At 43.9% G+C, this 23,456-nt stretch overlaps 1 protein-coding gene across 1 annotated transcript; it reads left to right on the top strand.

Moving 5' to 3' along the window:
• Positions 1 to 245: 245 nt before the first annotated feature.
• LOC126543872 (uncharacterized) lies at positions 246 to 21,723 on the top strand. Its single transcript, XM_072284695.1, has 5 exons — positions 246 to 251; positions 772 to 956; positions 9,228 to 9,292; positions 14,589 to 14,687; positions 21,424 to 21,723. The coding sequence occupies exons 1-5, from the start codon at positions 246 to 248 to the stop codon at positions 21,558 to 21,560; spliced, it is 492 nt and encodes a 163-aa protein (XP_072140796.1). The 3' UTR covers positions 21,561 to 21,723.
• The last annotated feature ends 1,733 nt before the right edge of the window (positions 21,724 to 23,456 follow it).

The following is a 23,456-nucleotide window of genomic DNA, read 5'->3' as shown; positions in this document are numbered from 1 at the left end:
CCATTACGAGTTGTTCCTGTACGCGTGGCGGCTTCATGGACTGTAAGGATGCTCTTGAGTCTGTGAAGATGACCCAAGACTCAGCTGTCTGATCTATGATGTAAATAAAAGCGGCCCGCACTGCGGCTAATTCAGTGGCAGTAGCTGTAATGTGGTGACGGAGTGGCAGAGATGGTAACACCCGCAGGCGGAACCCGCACACCAATGGCAGATGATGTGGGTGTAACGTAGCCATCAGTGTAAATATGATGGTGAGCTCTGTACCTGGTGTTAACATGCTTTAGACCAAATCATGTCAGCGCTGGACCAGAAGTATTGCTCTTGCTGATAAATCCAGGCATGAAAGCGACAATGGACCATGATGGAATTTTTCGAGGTGGTTCCGTAGGCATAGAAGAGCTTTGGTAATTAAGCGGCAGCAAGCTCCTCAACACAGGACCACCGTCTGAAGCAAACGGACCACCCGGTACTCTGATGGCAAAGTACATGTGTATTCTAAGAAAGGCCAGCTGCAGAAGCACAGGAGCCGATAGGCGTCTGCTTTCTGCTAGAGTTCCTACACTTGATGGTTTTGATGCAGTTATGTTATTGAAGTTTGCCCGTCATGTTCGCAACTAGTTAATACGTTTTTGTCCCACAGAAACGTAATAGAACATCCAGCGAATGTTATTTTTATTAATATTATGGAATGCTCAAAGCTTAGTTGTGCAGAAAAAGATGTGTTATACGTCGTATTTAGCCGTTTGCTTGATGCTTTCCTTTCGCATGCAGGTATTCAACACAACTCAGAAATTATGGTTGTATCAGCAAAATCACTCGAACAAAATTAGCTGGCCAGATGCCACGACAGGGCTGATTGGCGTAGACATGACAGAAGAATGCACATTTTTAAAGATGTATAATATCACCGAGAAGGACTACCACTACTGGCGAAAGTCAAATATGTTGAACCAATGGTAAGTACGAGTACGCGCTGCTTCCATGAAGCAAAACAAGCAGTTGCGGCATAAAAGAAAGCTTCGCTCACAACATATTCTACAATGTCTTCGATATTTTCATAACTCGTAATGTCAAAACCGTTACCTAGGTCCAAGTGGCGTGAATCCAAGCTACATGGGTAATGTAGAGAGAAGTGCTTTAAAAGAAAGCCGTTATCTACAGTTGTCGTCATGGATCACAACAGAGCAATTCATAATTGGTACAGTAACTGAACTGCATGGTTGCCAGCTTTAGTTCTGTACTGAATGAAATCAATATGGCAAGAAATTGCAAAAAATTAACTGCTGTGACGGCAAGCAGCATTTTTTAGTGTGACGTGGGCGACAGCGCGGTTATTTGGTGCTGTGAACGTATGGTGACTAGACCATTTTAACCACACTTGACTAAACCCTTGGTGACTAAACGCGCCACCACATAAAGTGGAAGGATGTGGAGCTGCCGGGAAGGTGACTAGAGATGTGCTCACGGCTAGAGACTTGCACTTTTAAGACAGGTAGCTTGCTGCCCGGGGCCGCTCAGCTACCTAGACAGGGCCAATGAGAACGTCTAGTGGGACCTATTCAATGCGAGCGAAGTTCTTGGTTGCCTAGAATAAATTGCGTAAGGCTTGAAAAAGCAACTTTGCGGTGCGTATTCACGGCTGGAATACATTTTACCACCAGGAACCAAAATGCAGCTTGCTTTCCCGAGATGTGGCGCGTCGGAGTGATGCACAGTAGCACGATACATGTGTTCAAAGGCGGCTGTCGGAGGTAGTCGCAGGGCCAATCTGACTCCGTTCGTAGCCGCACCTACCAACCACTAGTAGCAATCGTGACAATCTGAGCGCCTGGCACAGACGTCTGAGCTCGAGTTAGTCGGTCAGGCTACGTCTTGGAAGGAAACAGCGCTAAAAACGTGAAAAGTGAGTGAGGAAGACCCACACAGAGCGCTGGACATCCAAGCAAGTTTACTAACGGCAAGTTTTAAACTTAGAGTTAGTAACACTCTGTTTTTAAGCATTCACAGCTAACAAATACGAATGTCTGGTCAAAAAAGTGCTGCACATCAGCACGCAGCAAAGTGCAAGGCCCATCTTTTATATTCTTTAGACTGCAGGTTGTTGGCATGCAGTCGCATGTGATTGTTAAGTCATCGGTTGGTTTGACCGATGTATACAAATCCACATGTATGCGGAACCTTGTCGACTATGTCAAATGTAAATCGTCCAATTCGAGCTATAATATCATTTACTGGAAGTCAGTGCGGTATCTTTGCTTTGGTCACGCACTTATGCCATGTTTTAGGCTGTTCCTTTAAAAGATTCAACGCCTACGACTCAATTCGATGGATCAGATTATATGAGCCGGATGGTGAAATTTCTGTCATAGCGTTGGCCCTTTCGTTACCTTTTGTGGGCCGCGGGAGGTTAATTTCTGGCCATAAAATCCACCTCTACTGTGAGGACTTATGTAGCAGACGTGGCTAGCAATATATGTGAATAAATTTATTATGTTGGATAGAAAACCGCTAACCACTGGCCTTCTTGCATAGTGAAAATGTCTTTTGCTGAAACACATTGTTTTCCGATGAAAGCTATATAGTCACTTTGTCGGGACAGTGAACACTTAGACTACTATAAAACGGCGAGTCACAAAACTAACTCTTTGTTGGTCAAGCCTGTGCCTACAAAAACAAGCTGCGCTGAAGCAAAACGAAAATGACAGGCAGATACGTTGATCGTCAAGATGTGATCTACGGATCAGACGCATCGCCTACTTATACAGAACACGTGCACAAATCACCCCCCCCCCCCCCAGCGTAATCGCTGTCTTCGAGAATGTAAAACGCTTTTCGACTCATATATGCTATCAAACTACAAGATTCGGTGGCAGCAAGGACTGCAGAGGGAATTGGCTACAACAATCGAGAAATTCTGATACGCACAGACGAACCTTGCAGCTAGCGATAACTTTAACAGTGGTCAGCAGGTGAAAAGTCGGTCAACGGGGAAGCGATAGACAATGCACGCGTGTGCATATTTAGACATATATTTGGATGCTTCGTGAATAAATCATGCCATCCCTGAGCTTATTGATGACGGGCTGACACTTTACAGAGAACAGTTCTTCCCATATGTGCGCATGTGACCGTTCCTATGGCACAGATGTAAGTGTAATGAGCTGTATAGCGCTGTGAATGGTTGTCTGTAGATTGCTTCCATGCTTCAGAAGCACTGCAAGCAACACCTCCAATGATTAGATTCTATATGTATGACCACTAATTCTTGAAGCGTGTTCGATGTCGACGAACATTGGATCGGAATACTCAGCTATGAGGTGCCGATTTTTACGTATTGTATTCTGACGACCTGAGAGCGTTGTGAAAGTGTTGCTTATTTGGACACGAAACATAAAAAAACTTCAATATGTTGCTTGCCTTCTAAAGAACTAATTTATTGATTAATTTGAGGGGTTTTACGTGCCGAAACAAAGATCTGATTATGAGGCACGCGGTAGTGAGGTACTCCGGAAATTTAAACCCCCTGGGGTTCTTTAACGTGCACCTAAATCTAAGTACCCCCACGGGTGTTTTCGCATTTCGCCCCTATCGAAACGCGACCACTGTGGCCGGAATTCGACCTCGCTACCTAGTGCCACAGAGCACTGACGCTCTTAAGGTGGACAGGGCAGTTCGTTCACCTGAATGATGCTATTTAATGTGGAATTTATGTGGTCAATTGGGGGCACTAGAAAAAAATGGACAAGAAATTTGACATTACTTTTTGCGCCAATAAAAAGATAAGCTGAAGCCCGTGAAAGCAGCGACGGTTTTATGTGAACCACTGCATCCTCTGCTTCAAGATGGCAGGATGTAAGCATGATTTATCTTTTTTAATTTTTTAACACCTGTTTCTCTTCTTTTCCTTCGTTCAGCTGTTTCTACGGTTTAGCTCTGCGCAAACTGCAGAGGGCGTTTTCTATTTCTGCAGCCCCTTGCTCCAGAGCAATCTCGATATTTGTAAACTCCTAGGTAAAGCTATGGACTTGCCACGTTTCGTGTCGACCTTGTTTTGCAATGGCTTTACCAAGTGGAACACCTCATTGTACTATTTCACAACATTTTCTAACGAGATGAGAACTTGTTGGAGCTGTACAAGAAAAAGTTGACAGTCATTTTTGCAAACCTAAGAAAATAGGAAGTACCAACGCAAAGCGTTGGTACTTCCTATTACTTGTTTTCTGCCAACAAATGTCGTGGGTTTGAGTGCCTTCATTAAGTCGACGTGAATTAACTGTGCCATAATTACCTGCCGAAAGTCACGTCTACGTCTCCCACCAAAGGTCGTCGGTTAGTGTGCCTTTAGCAACTATATAATAATTAACTGTGCGTTAATTATCGTTCCCTTGATTACCACTAAAGATGGTGGGTTAGAGTGCCTTAAGTATATATTAATTACAGTGCCTTAGTTAACTTCACCTCCACCAAAGGCCATAGGTCCGACTCTCTTCAACTTTAGTGCTATTAACTGTACCTTAATTAGATGTGCCTTAATTAAAATCAAAAGTCGCGTGTTCTACTCCCACCAAAGGTAGTTGGTTCGAGTGTTTATTTAACTATGTCTTATTTAACTGTGCCTAAGTTAACTGCACCTTAATTAACATCAAAGCTCGTGGGTTCGAGTGCCTCAATTCATTCCATCTTAATAAACTTTACCTCACTTACCTTAGTCTTAACTGCAATGGTCGCGGGCTCAAGTGCCTAATTAATTATACCTTAGTGGCCGTGCCTAAGTCAACTTCGCCTTAATTAGCACCAAAGGTGGTAGGTTCGACTGCCGTAACTCCAGACTAATTAACTGGGCCTGAGTTAACTTCCTGATAATAACAAAGACCGTGATTTCAACTCCCATCAATTTTATTGCTTTTAACCTATCATAATTAGCTCTGCCCTAATTAATGCCAGAAGTCACGTGTTCGACTCCCACCAAAGCCCGTTGGTTCGAGTGCTTTAATTAACTATATCTTAATTAAGTATGCCTCAGTTAACAACAAATGTCGTAGGTTCGAGTGTCTTAATTAACTATATCGACATGAAGGGTGCGTCAGTTAACTTCGCCTTAATTAACAATAATAGTCATGGGTATGAGTGTTTTAATTCAAGATATCCTAATAACTGTGTCTCAGTTAACTTCACCTTAATTAACACGAATGGTCGTCTGCCCGAGTGCCTTAATTATTTCTATCTGATTTAGGAGTGCCTCAGTTACCTTCGCCGTAACACCAAAAGACGTAGGTTCGACTCCCATAAATTTTTGTGCCATACTATACCTTAATTAGCTTTGCCTTGACTAACGCTAAATGTCGCGTATTCGCCTCCCACCAAAGGTCGTGGGCTCGAGTGCCTTAATTAGCTATATCTTAATCAGCGGTGTCTCATAACTTCCTCTTAATTAACACCAGAGGTCGAGGGTTCGAGGGCCCTAATTACCTATATCGTAATTAACTGTGCCTCAGTTAACTTCGCCTTAATTCCCACCAAATGTGGTAATTTCGACTACCACTAAAGATAGAGGGTTCGACCGCCAATGGTGGCACCGTCAGTTTTGTGGCTACTGAATTTTGGTTCCACCAACGTTTGTGGGTTCGAGTGCCTAAATTAACTTTGCCTTGATTAACACCAAAGGTAGTGAGTTAGACACCCGCTAATGTTGGTGGGTTCGACTAGCTCCGTAGGTCGTGGATTCGACTCCTACCAATGGTCGAATGTTTAACTCTCATTGTTTTTGGTTTCCTTGAATTTTGGTGCCATAACGCCGGACGGTCAATTTTTTGACAAAGCAGGAAAACAGATTGCTTGAAGCGTCTTTGAAGCCCAATCCTTGACGCGTCTGCGATGTCGACAAAGATTTGCTCGGTTTAGTCGCCTGTGTGGTACGGCTTTTCACGCATTATATTCAGATGACCTGAGAGTGTTTTAAACGTATTCTTCATTTAACACGAAACATAAAACTACGATATTTTGTTTGCCTTCCAAAGTATTGATTGTATTAAGGGAGACGGGACAATTCGTTGACGTGAATGACGCTATTTATATTGGCATTCATGTGGTCAATGGGGGACAGTAGAAAGAAACGCTAACAAAAAGTTTACATTAGTTTTGCGCCATTAAAAAGGCAAGCTAAAGATTGTGAAAGCATCGATGGTTCTATGTGGACCACTACATACTCTACCTCAAGATGGCAGCGTGTAACCATTAAATATTTATTGATGGTTCTTTTATAACCCGTTTCTCTTATTTTCCTACGCTCAGCGATTTCTACAAGTTATCTGTACGCAAATGGCAGAGGTCGTTTTTGTATTTTGGAGCTCTTGCTCAAGAGCAATCTCGGAATTTTTATTTCCTAGGTGAAAACATGAATTTGCCATTTTTCGTGTCGATCCTGCTTCGCAATGTCTTTACGAAGTATAGCAGCTCATTATATTATTTCACAATGTTTTCACAGAGACGAGGTCTTGCTCGAGCTGTACATCGCCATATAAGAAAAAGTTCACCGTCACTGTAGCGTACGCTTGAAAGAGCGTAGGTTAGGGCGTGTTGGTTCCTAACTAAGGTTTTTTAGCGCACTGTCCTTGCCACTGTCCTTCGTCCCTTTTCGTGCGCTCAAAAACCTCAGCGTACGCTAAACAGGATAAAGGCGAAAGCTTCCGCGGTCACAAGATATTCATTAAATTACTTGACATGCTCATTCGAAAGCATCTTTACTTCCCATTACTTGCTTGCTGCCAAAAAAGGTTGTGGGCTCGAGTGCTCAAATTAACTCTTCATTAAATAAATGTGTGTTCACTAACTTCACCTTAATTACACCAAAGGTGCTGGGTACGATTCCCATGAAGTTTGGTGCCTTAATGTCTGCCTTAATTAGTAGTGCCTTAATTGACGTCAATGGTAGTGGGTTTGAGTGCTTTCATTAGATCCATAATAATAAAATGTACCTTAATTAACTGTGTCCTACTAAACAACAAAGGTCGAGGGTTCGACTGCTACCAAAGGTCGTGGGTTCGTTTGCCTTATTAACTGTATCTTAATTTTAATGTCTCAAATAACATTGGCTTAATTAACAGTAAAGGTCGTGGGTTCGACTTCCACTGATTGTAATGCCATTGAAATTTGTTGCCATACGCCGGAGGTAAACCTTTTGATAATACCGGACAACGAGCACATAATTCGACCCATGAGCCGCTGAAGGCTTTCACCTGAATAACAATTTTGTGGGTGTATCTAAATTCGCAAGCGCAGTAAGACAAGGCTTGGGCACAGAAATGGCAACGGAAAGAAATTATAATTTTCTAGAACGGCTGTAAAACTAGAGCCGCCTACACCAAATTCGAGAATTAGTATAAAGGTACTCCATCCTTAATATTTTTTGATAGGAAGAGATAGGCTCTTTATAAGATGAGCACAGAAACCGGCACGTATACTCCAGCTGGCATGCTACTAAGTATGGGGATGAGCAGTGGGATTAAAAATTTGAGGGAAGAAGGAAAAATGAGAAAATAAATAAAAATAAATATGAAATGCGCAAGTGGGCCTGATAATAATGTTCACAGGTGAGGTCACAGGTAAACATAGGCTTGAAATGCTGAGAATCTTTAAAGCTCTGAGAATAGTCCAATTTCCGACTGGTATTCGAACAGGAAATGCAAAACTCGCCGATTTTTGGAAGGGCCGGGCATCTGATGCTGGGTATTGTTAACGGATCGTGGCAAATCATTTCCATTGTCGCTCAAAAAATTGCCTCTCCTCGTGGTACGTTAGCCATTCAAGTAGTAAGTGCTCCACTGTTTCTAAGCTACCACAGTTATCACAGTAGGATTAGTGGTACGCCGTATGCGGTACAGATGGTTCGTGTATGCCACGTTCAGTCGAAGACGATGGTACTATGACTGTAAGGGTCGAGTAACTGATCGTCAAATTTTCGATCTAACTTCTCGATCAATATGACGCAGAAAGCTGTCTCGGTGAAGAGGTAGATTCCAGAGGTTGACTATGTCTTGATAGGCATAAAATGCCTATCCCATTTATTGTTGCATTTCATTTTTATTGCCTAAATTTATGCGACAATGCATAGAATGAGTTGTCGGGATAAGCTTGTCGATCACAATAGCCGGGCTGAATTTCAAGCGACATGATTGCATAGGAAGCATTCACACGCATGGAGATAAGGTGGACCAGTCGGTTGTGACGCTTCACAACTTAACCTGGGAAATGCATTTGAGCATTCTATGTTGTTTTTTTCCGTCTACGCCTACTGGAATAAGAAGATAGCATTAAATTTAATGCATATATACTCTGTTGCGGAATATGAATTATTTACAAATTGAGACCAATAATTAAAGAGAGCACTGGAAGTAGCGTAAAAATAAACAGAAAGGAATTGAGCCGCAAACTGTGCTGTCCTCTTAGATTGCGATTAGAATTATTCATTTGCCTATGCTGTGTTCTTTTATTACATTCTAGGGTTAAGAGGAAGCTTTAGCTCCGACGCGGCCTATTCAAATACATGTAAAAACGCAAAAACGTTTTTCTGAGATAACCCCTGGACCGACTTTAATGAAATTTGTTGCATTTGAGAGACAAAGTTAAATTCTAGTGACTGTTGGAAGCGGAATTTTGATTTAGGGCTTGAATTTCGTTATAAGGATTTTCAAAAATTCAGACGTTTGAAAAAAATAGAAACACGAACTTTACAAACTAATAGCTCTGCATCAAGAACAGATATCGCGATTCTGTAAACGGCATCCATTAGACCATTCAAAGCGGACAAATTTGATATGTCAGTTTACATCTTACGTGAATTTGTTACGTTGTTTACGAGGGTTCTGCAAAAGTTCAAATTGCGCATTACTCCATTTTTTTTAGGTTCATGTGTAACATATCAATTTTGTCCGCTTTAGATGTGCTATCAGGTACAATTCACAGAATTGCGATATCATTTTTTGTTGCTGAGTTACGAAGTTGTAAACTTGATAGTTTCGTTTTCTGAAAATTTGCAATTTTTGCCAAATTTTTATAAAAAATTGACGACCTAAATCGAAAATTCGAAACCAACAGTCACTAGATTTTAAGTTTTTCTTTTAAATGCAGCAAACCCTGTCAAATTTGGTGCAGTGGTTGCCGAGAAAAACGAATTCTCCTTTTACATGTATTTAGATAGGAGCACCCGAGCTAAAGCTTCCTCTTAAGAGCCACTACCACGGAACATTTTTTCAAGATGATGGACTGGGCTCCATGAATGTTTCTGACCTTTCAGGTGAGAGCGGCGATATGTACACCATATTAGAGCCAGCGACGATGCCGTACTTGCATTGTCGTCAGCTTGGTTTAAGAATACGCGTGAAATCTGGGGCGCTATAACGTAACACTATTCCAAACTTTTCTATTCCAATTCTGCTATCAGCCCTCCACGATTGGTCAAAAACTTTTTTCAACCACCCCCTACTTCACCTAAATGTCACGCGACGTCACGAAAACCGCGATACCTCCCAATCTGATGTGATGTGTACACACTGATTATGCATGATTTGACAGAAAAAAGAAAAACGGTTATTTCTGATTTGACCCCTTTTCGCCATTAGCCCTCGGCTATTGGTAAAAAGTTTTCGGGCTGCACCCACTTCACCTGCCTGTCAGGCGACGTCACAAAACCGCACAAACTTACCGCGTCAAAGTGACGTGTACGCGATAAAGATGCATTAATATGCCGAACAAAACTGGATGTTTTTCGGAATAGCCGCAGGCTGCCCCGTTCCGAAAGGAATAAAAGACGGCTGCCGCCGATCGCTGAGACGCTGGCTACTCGCACATGCCGGAGAGCATGGGTGTATTTGTGTGTAATAAAACTTCTTGCGTGGCCGTGTGACGTTTTCAAACACTTTCGGCACGTTTACTACCTCATTCTGCGCGCTCTTCTTTGCTAAGGGTCAGTTTTAGCGTCATTCTTAAGCTTCCGTTGCATGCCGCCGCGATTTTCGACCAACCACCACAAGCTAAGTAACGGAAAGCCGACCAATCGCAGACGCCGGCACCACCCTCTTCATCCGGTTATCGATTTTCAGTGCACTGGCTCTGCCTCAGTGAATCCCTCTCCACTTGAGCATTCTTCTCGCCTCTTGTCGGCCAATTAGATACGACAAGCCGTTAAGTGTAGGCAATGTTATTCGTTTTTCAAGCAAACAAAAGTGACCTCCTATGAACGAGGAGAGCGTTTGATTGGTCTGTTCAGACAACCCTGTGGGTGAGCGCCCGGTGCTTGCGTCGGTGGTTACGTAAATTTGACGTCAGGAAATTGGAATAGAAACATATTGGGATAGTTTTACGTTATAGGGCCCCTGTGTTTGCTACTTGTTCCTCTGAAATTCGACGTACGATCCGTGCTGCCACAGAGGTGAAGTCTGCGGTGCACACACTACGACTTCTGAGGTAGCACTCCGCATTGTGTCTTAGGCATCGAATATTTTTACTGGTATGAATGCCTCGGCGTTCACAGGCATGACTGCCACTTTTCAACGCTGCGGACGTGAAAAAGTTATTGTTTTACGTTAAGAATCAAACTAGAAAGCATAAAATAAACCGCTACATTCCACTAGCCATAACATAATTGCTATAACTCATATAGATATAGCGATAATGGCTCATTCTTATACGCTCAAGCAATTTCCGCACCAGACAGGAATTTTGATGGGTGAATATCGAACAAGACTATGGTGTCAAATTTTTATATTTGTGTTTTTCAGCCACTTGTTGGCTGCTAATAAACGGGAAATCAGACATCCACCCGTTCGTAGCAATTGCTACAAGGGAAACCCATGCGGGTTCCTCGAAAGAAAATCCTCACAGTTGAAGAAAAATTTGTCCTCGTCCGGGACTAGAAACCGAGACCACCGCCTTTCCGGGGCAGCCGCTCTACCATCTGAGCAGATGGCAAAGCGCAGTTGAATTTGTCGACACCACGAAGCAAAGGCAAGAGTTTGACGTAATAGTTCCGTGGAAATCCGCAAGGTGGAGAGAAGTAATTAATAAAGGGAAAATCAGACATCCACCCGTTCGTAGCAATTGCTACAAGATGCGGTGGTTCCGGATTCAAGTCCCGGACTAGGACGAATTTGTTTCAACTAATAAGCTTTTCTTTCGAGGAACCCATATGGGTTTCCTTTGTAGCGATTACTACGAACGGGTGGATGTCTTATTGTCCCTTTATTAATTAGTTCTCTCCCCCTTGCTCGTTTCCGCAGACCTATTACCTGAAACTCTTGTCGGTTGCTGTTGACACCCCAATTACGTCCCATTAATAGAGGTCAATAACGCTCATCGTTCATAGTTTTAACTGTGAATATTGTATGAAAAGAGAGAAACAAGCACGATAATAACAAATATGCCGCTGTTGCTTTTTTTTTATTACTTTGCTAGGTCCATTAGAACAACAAACAGGCCAAAAATGGCAAAGAAACGTCTCGACCTCTCGAAGCTAGGACGAACTATATATACAGATATATTTCAATGCAATCATGCGCAAATGAAATAATTCACTGGGGAGGTTTCCCTCATTTGAAGTAGGCCCGGACTTAGCAACGCATTTCGCATGCGAAATACCAGCACGCTGCGTATAAAGGCAAGTGACACCGAATTCTTGCGACTGCATCGCTTGCGGCATCGGCCCGTCGCCACCGTAATTGATTGCCGGTTTTGGTGTTGTGCTGCTTAGCACGAGGTCGCGGGATCAAATCCCGGCTGCGGCAGCCGCATATTCATGGAGCCGAATTGCGAAAAGGCCCGTGTAACGTACAATGGGGGCAGGTGATAAAACCGCAGGTCATCAAAATTAATGCGCAGTCCCCTACTATGGTGTGCCTCATTATAAGATCATCGTTTCGTCATGTAAAACACCATAACCTAATTATTTGTCCAATACACCCTGCCCTTTATTAGCAGCAGTTAACGCTGCGTAGACGCTGTACGACATTGTACTGCCTTCACATCTGGCCCGTGCAAGTCGTAACGGAAGAGGCTGTAATTTGTTTTTTCACCGTATAACAAGAACATCAGCCGTCATGCCATTCCTTCTGTTGTCCTTGTCTTGGGTGCGCTGTTACAAACCTCACCATGAATCTCAACCAACTGGCCCAACTTGCCGTTCTGATGTCATCGCCGTCATAATATCGTCATTGTGGTGGCATTACTGCCATCGCCACACGTGCATTAGTGTCTCAGACACAATAACTTTTCTGAAACAAACATTCTGATCTATCTGCTAACGCTTTACAGAAACCCAAAATATGCTCAATGAAGAACAGCTCCGAATTTAATGCGCATTTTGCAACACCCCATGCATGATTTTAGATCTTAATTTTTGCCATAATCATAATAACCACCATTTGTTTCCTATTAGCAGGTTACACTAAGATTTTTGTCTTCGGCACTTTTTTTTGTAGTGTTAATCAATTCATGTTTCAAGTATGGTACTGATCGAAAGAAGTGAAATCTATGACATAAATGGAAATGCTATGCACGGAGTTGATTCCCCCATTTGCGCGTTTGCTGGATACTATTTATTTCCTTTTTCAGTCCCGAAAAGAGAACACGAAGTTGTAACACTTCCTGTAATCCTTTATAAAGATTTACCTAGCTAACAAGCATCATTTCCATCCGAAACATCAGTCTAATCTTCTGTTTGATGAGATGTCAACTCCTCAACATGCGTTGCGCCTTGAATATAAGGCAGGAGAAAGTTTGGCTCAAGCATGTATCGGTTTTGACTGATGATGCTGTTTATTTGCTTTTGAATAGGCTGTCGCAGTAAGCTTATCTGTGAGGCAGTACATAGCAAACTGTTACATAGAATAAGGCAGAAAGTGCGCTAAATGAGCAATTCATAGAAAATGAATGAATAGCAGAGTTGTTTAAGAATAAACATTCCTCAAGAAAACCAATAAATTCGCAGAATAAGCAGGAAAAGGACAACTAAACACTGTAAGTGTTTCTCAAAGGACGACAATAAATCTTGGGTCATAACATCGCAAAGCCTATTCTATTGAACAGTAGTTTTCGGAAAATAAAGAGCAATTATAAAGGTTATTTCATAGCAATAAATGCGTTACTACAAACTTGTAGCGTATCCTTCAGAGTAAGTGATAATATGTGACATCCCAATATTAGGATATCTTTTCAGTGACAGATAGGAGAACTTAATGCGACATATTTCATTTCTATTCATAATTGAATGTAGGGAAATTCGTTTTACGGGTTCAATAACTCACATACGCCAACAGAAATGAGATATAAAGCGCAGTACGTTCTTATCTATACTTTTCTGTTTGTTGACGTCAGTGCCTGGTGTACAGTGCAAACAATATACAGGGTGCCCCACGTAACTTGAGCCCAACATTAAAAATAAGCAAAAGCCACGTAGTTGTACAGAACCAAGGTAATGTTATTTGTCGTCACTGGGAGATACTAAGATTTGTTTCATTCCGTCTAATTAGATTGGTGTTAATCAATAAACTTCCCAAATATTATAATTAGATGAAATGAGCAATGGGGAAATTGTACAGCAACATGAAAAACTTCGGATACAGCTTTCTGTTGCTCGATACGGGCTGCATAAAAGTTTTTTCGAGCATGAAAGAAGCCCGCGAATACGCGCGAAGTGCCTAGAGCTGCCAGTCTCGCGGCAATGTTGCGTGTATTTTCGGGCTTCTTTCACGCTCGGAAAAACGCTTTTATGCAGCACGAATTCAGCAAGAGAAAGCTGTATCAGGAGTTTTCCATGTCGCCCTACAATTTTCTCATTGACACATTTAATCGAATCATAAAATTTGTGAAGTTGAATAATTGTTTATGAATAATTATATAATTAGGCAGTATAAAAAATGTAATCCAAGTGTCTTGACGCGACGGCAAACGACATTACCTTGGTTATTCTCAGCTACGTGGAATTTGCATATCTGTAACTTCGTGGCTGAACTTACGTGGCACACGCTGTTTATGCCCACGCTTGTGCTAGATACAATAACGCTATAGCAGAAGAAAGTGGCGCCAACATTGGTGAAACAAAAGTCTTAAACAAATTACGGAGGTATTACTAACTATTGTTGGTTCACCTTTCACGCTTATACACGTTGGGCGTAAATAATGTCCTAGGATTCATTAGCATCATGCTTTTGGAAAGAAAATCTATGTTTATATCACAAAAGATCACCTTTTAGACATGGGTGATTGCTAGTAGATGTTTTATTCCTATATATAGCATAAAATAGTATTATGCTATTATAGCAAATAGTATTATCTGAAGAGTAATAAAGACGCATGCATTGTACTTTCCAGTCAATAGCGCCAAATAAATGTTCTCGCTCGTGAATACTAGAACATACCTCAGCTCTTAGTTTCTCTACGCTGACGTTAGTGCTTTATCTGCTGGCACGGTCAACAAATGCTTGTCCGTGCCATTACTTGAGAAGATTGCCGTGTACATAGAACTGCCTGCTGATGTCACAGTACAGAAGATTGGATCGGAAAACTTGCTAAAATGTGGCTATTTTCTTTTTCTTTAGCAAACGAAACAACTCCATTTGAAGTCATGAAGCTCATGTATGCTGACAAAAATTGCAGCGTGTTCTTCGTAACACCACTGGAAGACGACGCTCCGACAGGTATGATGTCGGAGTTTCTAGTTCCACACGTATTTAGTGGGCTGCATGGTGTCTAAAAAAATATTTTCAATTCAGATAACGTTTGCATATTTGAATACGGCTAAGGTTCGCTACTGTTAAGGATGCCACTAGTTGTTACGGAGACGAGGTTTCGGCTACCTTCAACAGCGTCTTCTTGGAGCTCGAATCAGGTCGACCATTGCAGAGAGTCCGACAGGGAAGACAAGGTGATGTAAAAACAATACCAGAAGTTTAATACAGCATTGCGGGTGAGCAGTGCACTCCAGGACAAATATTACAGAAACGTTCGGCTGTGCGTGTTCTGTATGAAAGGCCAGAGAAGACGCGTCTCCACGTGGCGTCTCGCTGGCCTTCTATACCCTCCATTATCCGGGCAACCTCATTCTCTCCTGCTCCCTGGTAGTAAACCCTTTCAGGAAACCTGAGGTCAACCCACACAGAGGAATACAGAGAGAAACCACTTCCTGGTGTACAGTGGGTGAACGTAGGTCACATCGGGTTAGTCCACACAGAGGAATATGGAGAGAAACCATTCCATGGCGTAGAAGGGGAGACCGTAAGAAAGAGGACAGTAGAATTTGCACTCGTGCATAATGTCGTCACACACACCCGATGGACAAGTCTTTTAATTTGACGAGTGTCACAATTAGGCACGTCTTGCCTGAGGCGTTTGGCATCTGTTTCGTTGGCTGCCGCACAAAGTGAACCGTAACAGTACGTAAACCCATGTTTTCCTCTATCAAAGAAAATCTATGGAAAAGCTATAATCGCACTTATAATCGCAAGGACAATTTTCAGGTAAAATGTCTCGCAGGTAGAAGTCCCCCACTTCAGTTACAGCAAACGTTGACTCGCGTTTTTCATCATGTTGAATATTCGGTACGTTTACTTATTACAGCAATGCAGTGAAAACTTTAAATAAGTCCAATGTCAGATTCCGCAGCACTCATTCGACGCCATCCGAGAGAGCGCTATGCCCTAAGTAAACTTCGCAACATTCGGGGCCTATCTTTTCTCAAAAAAGTTATCATTATACACGTTGCGCGCCTTTTTCTAACGCCGCGCACCCGGCAGTAATAGGTTACGGTTACAGGTTACGAACATTCTTGACGCGAAAGCATCGACAGCAGAGTTTTAAATAAGTGATAACACAAGCAAAACATACCATTTTAAATAACCTACCGGAGTTGGATGTGCCAGGGCCACTATTTGATTATTCGGCACGCCGTACTCACGGTAGCACGGACGATTTCGACTACTTGAATGTTCCTGGACGTGCGCCCAATGCACAATACAGGAGGGTTTTGTTTGCATTTCGTCGCCATCGAAATGTGGCTGCCAAGGCCGGAATTCGATCGTAGTTGACTTAGACTGAAGCGCACCTAAGACGCAAACACAGAAAAGAAGTATACAGGGGCCCTATAACGTAAAACTATTCCATAATGTTTTTATTCCAATCTCCTGGCGTCAAATTTGATTAGCCGCCGACGAAAGCATAGGGCGGTCACCCGCAGGGTTGTCTGAACAGACCAATAAAACGCTCTCCTCGTTCATAGGAGGTCACTTCGCTTGAAAAACAAATAACATTGTCTACGCTGAGCGGCTTGTCTTATCTCATTGGCGGACATGAGGCCAGGAGCACGGTTAAGTGGAGAGGGATTTGATGGGGCTGAGCCACTGCACTGAAAACCGGTAACCGGATGAAGAGGCTGGCGCCGGCGTCTGCAATTGGTACGGTTGCCCCTATTTAACTTGCTGTGGCTGGTCGAAAGTCGCGGCGGCATGCAATGGAAGCTTAAGAATAACGCTAAAACGGATCCTCAGCAAAGAAGAGCTGGCAGCACGAGGTTGTAAACGTGCCGAAAGTGCTCGAAAACGTTACGCGGCCACGCAAAATGTTTTATTATACGCAAATAAAGCCATGGTTTCCGGCAGATGCGAGTAGCCAGTGCCTGGGCGATCGGCGGCATCCATCTAGAACAACAGAAATATGGAATGTTCCATATTGTCACACTGGCTATGGGCGGCAAATGCTCCAAAACAAACTTCCACGTCTATTAAATGAGTTTAATAAAAACAAATCAATATTCGCGAAGCAACATTATCTGACTTGTACACATTCTTTCTAGCCTAACATTGACCACTAGGGCTGTTTACGATTGCTATTTAATTATATTGTTTCAATGTCACTATTACTAAGCGTACATTGTTATGAAATGTGCTGTCATTTGATGCTGAGGTGAAGTAAAGTATGTTAATGCATGATGCCCTACGTAGGACAGTAACTAATGTGTTTAATTTTATGGTTTTGTCAAGGTTTATGGGAATGTTGTGCTTAATATGATGGTTTTGTAAAAGTTTACGACCATGTGAACAGGACGTGTGTGCCTCTGCTGTTGTCTTTGCCAGCGTGGGGGCGAAGGACTCCCTCAAGCCATCCTTGAATGGCTTTTCCCTTCGCCTCCCATCACATGTATATGTGATAAACCAATAAAGAATCAATCAATCAATCAACCAATCTTTTATTCCTTTCGGAACGGGGCAGCCTGCAGCTACTCAGAAGAAAACTCAGTTTTGTTCGGCATATTAATGCATCTTTAAGGCATGCACGTCACTTTGACGCGGTGAGTTTTTGCGGATTTGTGACGTCGCGTGACAGGCAAGTGAAGTTGGTGCAGCCCGAAAGCTTTTAACCAATAACCGAGGGCTAATGAGGAAATGCGTTTAATCAGAAATAACTATTTTGCTTTTGTTCGGTCAAATCATGCATAATCAGTGTGTATACATAATATCAGATGGAGAGCTATCGCTGTTTTCGTGACGTCGCGTCACAGCCAGGCGAAGCGGGGTGGTCCCAAAAAGTTTTTGACCAATCGAGTAGGTCTGATTGCACAATTTGAATAGAAAAAGTTTGGAATAGTTTTACGTTATAGCGCCCCAGGACAGCGCTTCCTGGCTACTTCCTTTCTGTGTCCGTGTCACAGGTGCGTTCCGACCTAACTCACATATGAACGTAATCCAACTAGCCGAACTCGCCATCTTATTGTAGTATTCAATCTCATGACCTAGTGCTCAGCAGTACAATGCCATATCCTCCAAACCTACCTGGCGGGTACACAGACAAGAGAGATATCGATTACTGTTTGGGGGCAATGTGCTGTTTATTTACGAGCTTGGCTCACGATCCGGAATAATGTGGGAATGAAATTAATTATGTTGTCGCTTTGTAGTGGCCGTCGAAAACCCTGCGGCCAAACAGTGAATGACGAAAGTAATTTTTACCGGACGAACTGGTGCCCACAAAAGCAAGTGACAGGCGAAGCACTACGATAGCGGCGAACCCAGTCGGCGATCGTCGAAATTGGATGAGCGGGTGAATCGCGTAGTTTCCAGAAACTTCTACACAATTTGTCACGCGTACGCAATCTGATTATACAAGTTTCGGCGTGGACATACACAATAGATAGAATCAACGATAGGGTTCGCGCATGTTCTAAATTATGCAGGTGCATCTTGGGCTTAACGACAAATTTAAGTTGTTAGCGGACTAAATGCAGTCCCTGAGGAAAGCACGAATAAGTACCCCTGTCAATGCGTGTATATGTAAGCCCGTTTCACGCAGACATTGCAAAAACGACCTATAAGATGCCCTCAGAAGGACAGCGGATTGGGCGAGTTGGTGTTGCATGGTAACAATAAAACTCAAACAGCGCTAAACGACAGGACCAGAATGAGGAGGAGACAAACACGGCGCTGTTTGTCTCCGGCGTTTAGCGCTGTTTGAATTTTATTGTTAAGATGTCCTCTCTGTGAACCATCGTTACCAGCCTTCAGGATGGTAGCTTTTCAACTTAGTACTTCTCAGTACACCTTCGCGGAGTGTCCCAGAGGGTGGAAACTTTTATAGAATGCATGTTTTCCGCTTGCTAGTTATCAGTCCTGCTTGGTTATTACTGTTATCATGCTATCGCTTGCGAGCAAGACACTTTTCATGCACCGGAAACATCAGGAACATCGTTGCTAGTTCGATAGAGAAATGGGCGCGTCTTGTGGCGTATAGCGAACACTGCCGTACATTCTTCAATCGATGGCAGTAACCACGGCTGGTGTAGTAAGGAAAATGACGCATGCAAAGGGGGGGGGGGGCATATTGAAGCAGGATTTTACATTTGGTGACCCCAATCCGTGTTGGCAGCTACCTCTGTCGTTGATTGCCGTATTGTTTTCTTGCTAGACGTGGGCCCTATTACACAATTCGCATTTTAAAGTCCGTAAGTTTGTCCCGTTTTCCTGCCGTAAGCCACCACCGGCGCGTGAAATCTAAGAGAAGTGCTGAGTCTGAATGCTTCGCCGACGAGGACCACTATGCGCAGTCGCCTTGCCGACTCGGATTTAACCATTGGAGCTAAAAAGAAGAAAGCGCTGCAGCTCTCAGCTCCAGGAACTTCGACCCCGGAATCCGAAGCCCCCTCCACCAGAATATATGAACGCTCTCTCGGCACGGACGCACTTGAAGATCGGAGAACGTGTAAATGCCCTCGTGGCTTCTGCGGGAAATGCGCATGAAGAAGCTTACTTCCTATGGTGTGCTCGGCCCGGGCGAGTACAAAGCGCCTTCTTTAAAATTTGTTCAAGAAACATGTGCTTTGCCTATGGTGGCCTTCCCCAAGTTGGTTCGTCGGGGAGGGGGTCGGGAGAAAGTAACACGGAGAGGGCAGTTCAGGGGGTTACAGCGGAGGCGTGTGGAGCCCAAGCAAAATTGACAGCCCCACTTCATGTCGAGTGCTTATTAAGGGCATACTTCATGACTTGCTGTAAATATTGTCTTAAATGTATTGTTTTCGAAGGAGGAACATCCATATACTTGGAAGCAAGCCATATTCCGCTACACGCACGCGAGCACGAAACGGTGGACCGGGAGGGCACACCGTGTCCACACGAATGAGACTTGAGATAACTAGCCTATCCATGTGTCTTAGGCAAAGCCTATGTAGATAAACGGTGTGACATTTCAATCTTCTGCGACCAGCATAAACCTGCCACAAAACCAGTTCACATGACATTCCATTAGACTTGCCATAAATAGGTTGAACAGGCGTCAGGTTGCCCTGACGCAAGTATTGCTGATGTAGATGATATATTTCTTTCGGCAGCAAACGTAATTATATGCAGATAAGGAAACACTCACTTTATGAGTGACTTGAATGCGATCACACCAGTAAAAGGCGCGAACAACGCACCAGTTATCTAAATCGCAAACTCACTCCATACGTCTAACACTGCCGGCGCCAGGACAGTCTTATACTAGATGCCCAGTCACGTGGGGCATGCAATGTAATGGAAAGCTAGGTGGAAAGTCTCTGCACTTTATACGCTGTAGGCTTTAGTAGAACATGCAACTGCTCTTTATTCCAGAAAGTTTAGTTCGAGTGCATTCAATTAGAGCCAAAGCTTGGCTCGAACAGTAGAAATCAGTGGTGCAATTGTTAGGGAATGATCCCTGAGAAGTTGGGCGTTAGCTTTGGGAAGGTGGCCCAAATTGCCGGCCGCTAGGGCAAGCAAAAAAAAAGGCAACCCAAAATGAATTTTGGGTTTTCTCTATCGTCTGTCCCTTGGATAATTGACACGGCTGAGAACTGCTTTTACTGGCTGACTGCAGCTGGTTGATCATTCTACATTTTTGCAACATGTACTATTTATTCATCTATCCGGCACTCTCTTCCCTCACTGAATTTATATTAGCTCTAGAATAACGTTTTTATCGTATTCATTCTTTTTCCGCTCGACACAAATCTTGCTCCTTCGATATATGCAGCGTCATGCAGCCGAAACGCCACTTTGAGAAGTTTTTAACAGCGCAATGTATGCTGTGTGGCAGAACAGCGTGCTGCTTCAAAATAATATTTTAGCATAAGTCAACACTCTGCTACTGCGCGCCGAGGATGCATTAAGTTGCGCTTTAACTTAACGTTGTGCTATTATTCAGTGAGTGGCGCAATGGGTTCACTGCTTTGTAAAGTTGCAGAGGCATCATTTTGGTGGCTAAGCTTTCTTTACTATATTTCAATCCTGTGTTCCGCGACGTCAGGTACGGGTCGCTGCCACGTCAATGGCGCGCCGCAACAAATCAACAGCTCGGATTCCGGCCACCGGCTGCCACTGGCACGCGGCATTTTTCGGCTCTAGGACAGTCGCCTCTACTGGAGCTGTGTGTGTCACCGATGCATCTGGTTGTGCATTCTTCAGTCCTTGCAACCTGCATAGCAGGAATATGGGCAACACCTGCCATACCTTTGCGCGACGGTGTTCGAGAAAAGGAGGACGGGTGAAAATGATTGAAAAGCGAACGAATCTATCTAAAAATACTCACACGAAGCTAAATAATATAGGTGTTGGTGTCACTCGACTGTATCCTATGTTCTCGTTCGATTGTATCGATAGCTAGTTGGCGATAACACCTCCAATGTTTCCGATACAGCAGGTGTATCTGACGTGAGGGTGTGAACACTGAGGAGGTCGCAATATGGGTGAATAAATGAAAGAACAAACTCATAGGATTCCTACTGAAAATATAATTAACCCTTTAAGCTTTGTAGATTTATTGTGTACCCATCCTATTATTTGTGGGAAAGAAGAGCCACGATTTTTAAGTACGATAAGCGATTATTTAGCTATTATTGACATGCTTTTTATTTCGCGTTCTGGTTTTTTTCAGTTTGTGAACTCTACGTCCGAAACAAGTCAGTTTCAAGTGGGCCGTCAACAAACTGTACAGATTATTACAACCAGCTATGTAACACAACGATTGTATTGTACAACTCAACCTGTCAAGATGCAGCGACAACAGGGTAGAGCGAGCGGTAAAGAAGTCAATAAAAATATTGTGACTGATATAGTAGACGCCTGTCCGCGTCCCCAACATGAAGTAGATTACCTCGGCAAGACATTTGGCAATTATCCCATGTCCTCAAAAAAAATGAAACATGTTACCGAGCCGTTATGTTTATGAAATAGGTTTTATTCCGCGTACAGTAAACCCACGCTGCAGCACCGATTCGGGGAACTGCTCCGGGGTCCGCACCCGGCTTCCGGCGGCGAGCGTCTATTTGTTGCGGGCGACTTTAACGCCTCCCACGGAGCCTGGGGCTATGCCCGAGGAACACCCAAGGGCAAACACCTTTGAGAAGACTCGCAAGACCAAAGGCTTGAACTGATCGTGAATCCCGCCGATCCTACATGCAGAGGGAATAGCGTGAGTGTTTACACGCTACCAGACATCGCGTTCTGCTCGAATGTAGCCACAGCGCACTGGAAAAATACGCAGAAAGATTTGGAGAGTGACCACGCGCTGATCGAGGTCACGATAGGCACGGGCCTGAGCGGTCGTGGGGCTAACCCTGAAGGCAAAGGCCATAAACTCAAACTTGTGAACTGGGACATGTTCTGCAAGAAACGAGAAGAAGCGGGACGAGGCGACGAGTCGATTACGGACATAGACGAGTGCACGTAGACGCGGAACGAGCGAGGTTCCGCCCGAGGCGAACCGCGAAATAGTTGACAGCAGGCTCTTACACATGTGGGAAGCAAAGCGAGCACTCCTGAAGAGATTAAAATGCCAGAGACATAATAAGGCGTTGCGCAAACGCATAGCACAAATAGACAGAGACATCGAAGAATATGCACTCCAGCTATGCAGGGCCCAGTGGGAAGACACGCGCAACGGCCTCGAGAGGCAGATGAGCAGGACGGGCGCTTCACACCTCTTTTGACGCCTATTAGATGCGGAAGAGACTCGGGCGGCTCAAGGCCACAAGACTCGTGACTAGTAAGAGATTACAAAGGTGATAGCTTCCTCGACGCAATACGTGACCGTTACATTAAGAAGGCCGAAAATGTCCAGCACGTCGAATGCGACGGCGTCGCAAACGAGAAACTGGACACAGAATTTAGCGAATCATAAATTCGGATAGTCGTGTTCGAACTAAGCACCTGATCGGCGCCCGGCCCGGACCGGGTTACCAACAAGACTCTCCGTAACCTAGCGACGAGTCAATCTCCCGACTCGCGACCTACGTCAACGAGTGTTGGCGAGGGGGCTCCCTTCCCGAAGCGTGGAAACGGGCCCGCGTTTTCATGATTCCTAAACCAGGCAAGCAAATTACGCTTGATAATGTAACACCAATTTCGCTTACGTAGTGCATAGGCAACGTCATGGACAACGCATTGTCACCCGCGGCATCGACTTTCTCGAACACCGTGACGCGTTCCCGCACACCGTGCTAGGATTCCGTCGCAATCTCTCCGCACAGGACGTATTGCCTTAGCGTAAACACCAGATCGTAGATGGCACTACCAGCTCCACTAAGGCAATTCTAGGCCTGGATATTAAAAATGCCTTTGACAACGTTAAACACGAAGCGATCTTAAAAACAGTTAGACTATTAGAACTAGGCCAAAGAGCGTATAAATACGTTAGAGATTTTCACGCGGGAGGCGCGCGTACTTCGTCGTCGGCAACGAGGAATCGCCGGAATTTGAGACGGATCCGTCCGGCACACCGGAAGGATCCGTCATATCACCATTACTTTTTAATTTCGTTCGACTCGTTCTACCAGAGAAATTAACAGAAGTAGAAGGATTGCATCACAGTCTATACTCGCATGACATCACCCTCTGTGTTTCCGGGGGATGATGTGACGGTCACGTCATGCGAACGCTACATGCAGGAGCAGATGCGGTCCAGAATTA

The sequence above is a fragment of the Dermacentor andersoni genome, chromosome 10, assembly GCF_023375885.2.
Source record: "Dermacentor andersoni chromosome 10, qqDerAnde1_hic_scaffold, whole genome shotgun sequence".
Classification (NCBI taxonomy): Eukaryota; Metazoa; Arthropoda; class Arachnida; order Ixodida; family Ixodidae; genus Dermacentor; species Dermacentor andersoni.
The sequence above is the reverse complement of the archived record's forward strand: the minus strand, read 5'-3'. Positions and strand labels throughout refer to the sequence as shown.